This window comes from Neophocaena asiaeorientalis, unplaced genomic scaffold (assembly GCF_003031525.2).
Source record: "Neophocaena asiaeorientalis asiaeorientalis breed wild unplaced genomic scaffold, Neophocaena_asiaeorientalis_V1.1 scaffold14, whole genome shotgun sequence".
Taxonomy (NCBI): Eukaryota; Metazoa; Chordata; class Mammalia; order Artiodactyla; family Phocoenidae; genus Neophocaena; species Neophocaena asiaeorientalis.
The window spans coordinates 2,379,831-2,382,663 of NW_020175192.1; the positions used below are offsets into that span (position 1 = coordinate 2,379,831).

The 2,833-nt window shown below is 44.7% G+C and overlaps 1 protein-coding gene across 1 annotated transcript in view; it reads left to right on the forward strand.

The window, feature by feature from the left end:
* Window positions 1-2,091, forward strand: part of KAT6A (lysine acetyltransferase 6A) — a 107,321-nt gene extending 105,230 nt beyond the window's left edge. The window contains 2 exon segments of the mRNA XM_024765119.1: window positions 1-5; window positions 8-2,091. The exon segment at window positions 1-5 is cut by the window's left edge and continues 1,639 nt beyond it. Coding sequence (XP_024620887.1) covers window positions 1-5; window positions 8-882 — 880 coding nt within the window. The 3' untranslated portion in view covers window positions 883-2,091.
* Window positions 2,092-2,833: the final 742 nt, after the last annotated feature.

The window sequence follows — 2,833 nt, forward strand, 5'->3', positions numbered from 1 at the left end:
ACCCCAGCGCCCATGATCATGGAGATCCCAGAATCTGGAAGCACGGGGAACATCAGCATCTACGAGAGGATCCCTGGGGACTTCGGGGCCGGCAGCTACTCCCAGCCGTCAGCCACCTTCAGTCTAGCCAAGTTGCAGCAGCTGACCAACACCATTATGGACCCTCACGCCATGCCTTATAGCCATTCTCCTGCTGTGACTTCCTATGCAGCCAGTGTTTCTCTGTCCAACACGGGACTGCCTCAGCTGGCTCCGTCGCACCCCTTGGCTGGGACCCCTCAAGCACAAGCCACCATGACGCCGCCCCCGAACTTGGCCTCCACTACCATGAACCTCACGTCCCCTCTGCTGCAGTGCAACATGTCTGCCACCAACATTGGCATTCCCCACACTCAGAGGCTGCAAGGGCAGATGCCAGTCAAGGGGCACATCTCCATCCGCTCCAAGTCCGCGCCCCTGCCCTCCGCGGCAGCTCACCAGCAGCAGCTGTATGGCCGCAGCCCACCTGCGGTCGCCATGCAGGCTGGCCCTCGTGCGTTGGCTGTTCAGCGTGGCATGAACATGGGGGTTAATTTGATGCCAACCCCCGCCTATAATGTCAATTCCATGAATATGAACACCTTGAACGCCATGAACAGCTATCGGATGACGCAGCCCATGATGAACAGCAGTTACCATAGTAACCCTGCCTACATGAACCAGACAGCACAGTATCCTATGCAGATGCAGATGGGGATGATGGGGAGCCAGGCCTATACCCAGCAGCCTATGCAGCCAAACCCTCATGGAAACATGATGTACACGGGCCCCTCCCATCACAGCTACATGAACGCTGCTGGCGTGCCCAAGCAGTCACTCAACGGACCTTACATGAGAAGATGAGCAAGACGAACTTGCAGTTACAAACTTAAATATATATAAATAAAGGAACCTTTTATACTGACAAACCAGAGAAAAATGGACCTTTTTTCCAGTTAAAATATTGCTGTAGATTTAGAGGAATTTTTCTTTGGTTTATTTTATTTTTTAGAAAACCTGGTCTTTTTTGGGGGGTTCATTTTGTTCTGGGTTTTGGTTTTCTTCACAATCTTGAACATTTTACAATAGAACTCATCTAAAAATGGATTTGGGGATGGGGAAACATGCACAAAAATCTTTTCATAATTAAAAAGAGCCTTACTTTCTTTACACACCACATGGACAGACTTTGTGTAAGAGTGAATTATCTATTTTATTTTAAGATGTATGTTTCCCCTCAGTGTTTGCAGCTCCCAATGTTGTCATTTTTAAATGTTATATATACATCTCGAGGGTTAGCCAGACCCTTTCCTCCACACCCAGCCTTTCATTCCCTACTTCATTCCAGCAGGAGGCACTTATGGGAGACTCGGACGGGGACATGGAGAACAACCCAAGCTCCTTAAACTTATTGTTATTGTTAATATTATTATTATTATTAATAAAGTGAGGCAGGAAAATGCTTCTCCTCTTAAAATCCCCTCCACTCCCTACAGACACACACACATACACACACACACCTCTTGAAACCTTTCCCCAAGAATGTTTCTATAAGTGAACTTCATTGAAATGTTTGTTTTTCTTAAATCAAGTGTAATATAATTTTTTTTTTAAACTACTCCCACTCAGCACTCAGAGACACAAAAATACTGTAAGTCTCAGTTAACAGCGGAATCTCAGAGGAAAGCTGTTTGCAGTCCTAATCCAGCCTTGGAGGAATAGATGGTCAATTAACAATCAAAAAGAGGCATAACCTCTTGTTTTTTACCACCTGGTGAATCAGCCATACGCACATATTCCACGCAGCCTCTTGTTTTTAGTATGTACTTTGAGATGCCAAGGGTCTTGATTCTTGAGCCTTTGACTCTGATTAAACTCAAACAGCAGTCCCCAGTGATTAGCCTCTTACATTCTCACGTAAAGGGTTGGTGGATGGCTGTACATGTCAATGATTTGAGAAATACCTGACTAACCTTTGACACTGTTTACTTTGTGTTGGAAGAGATGACGCAGAATGTGTGTCGTGAGGGAGATCGTGGTGTGAGTTTTATAGCTACTTCAGTGATACATACCTCTAGTTTTCCTTTGTCTTTTGAGATCCTGAGTTCCTCCCCTGTGAATCAGAGTGCGCCAGCCCCTCTCCTGTGAGTGGCTGAAGAGAAGAGGGATTAAACCAACCACCAGCATAGTAGGGCAAATCTGGACAGCAGGGTTTCAGCAGGCTCCTGTGTTGCTCCCAGCTTCATTCTCTTTTCTCTTGTGCAGCCAGTTCGCCCATTCTCTTCTTGTTACTTGCTCCAGGGATAGGTAAAAAAAAAAAATATATATATATATGTATATGTATATGTATATATACATATACATATATACATTCCATCATTAGAAGATGGAGACTATTATACCACTTGGTATGTGCAGTCAAATATCCAAAAGGGGGAAGTACTGCTTAAAGAAATATCTGTAAGCATTAAATTCTCTCCTTTATTTGTACATTTTATATAGATAAATTTTTGAAGTACAAATTAGGCATTAAATTTTTTCAAATGCACAGGTTTGTTGGGTTTTTTTATACACTTTAATTGACTTTCTCAATTAAACGTGTTAGGTAGAAAAAGGCAGAATTCCACATCTTACCGCTATCGATTCTGAGCATGTGCAAGGCTGTGTAGGACCCAGTTTCTCTGTATATACTGTTCCAGTTCCCAGTCCTCTGTGTAGAACGTGCACTGTGCTGCCCTCTGCCTACTCTTCGGCGCTGTCATTGCTTCCTGGTTGGGGTGGGGACGGGGTGGGTGGGGAGGGAGGGAGGTGTATT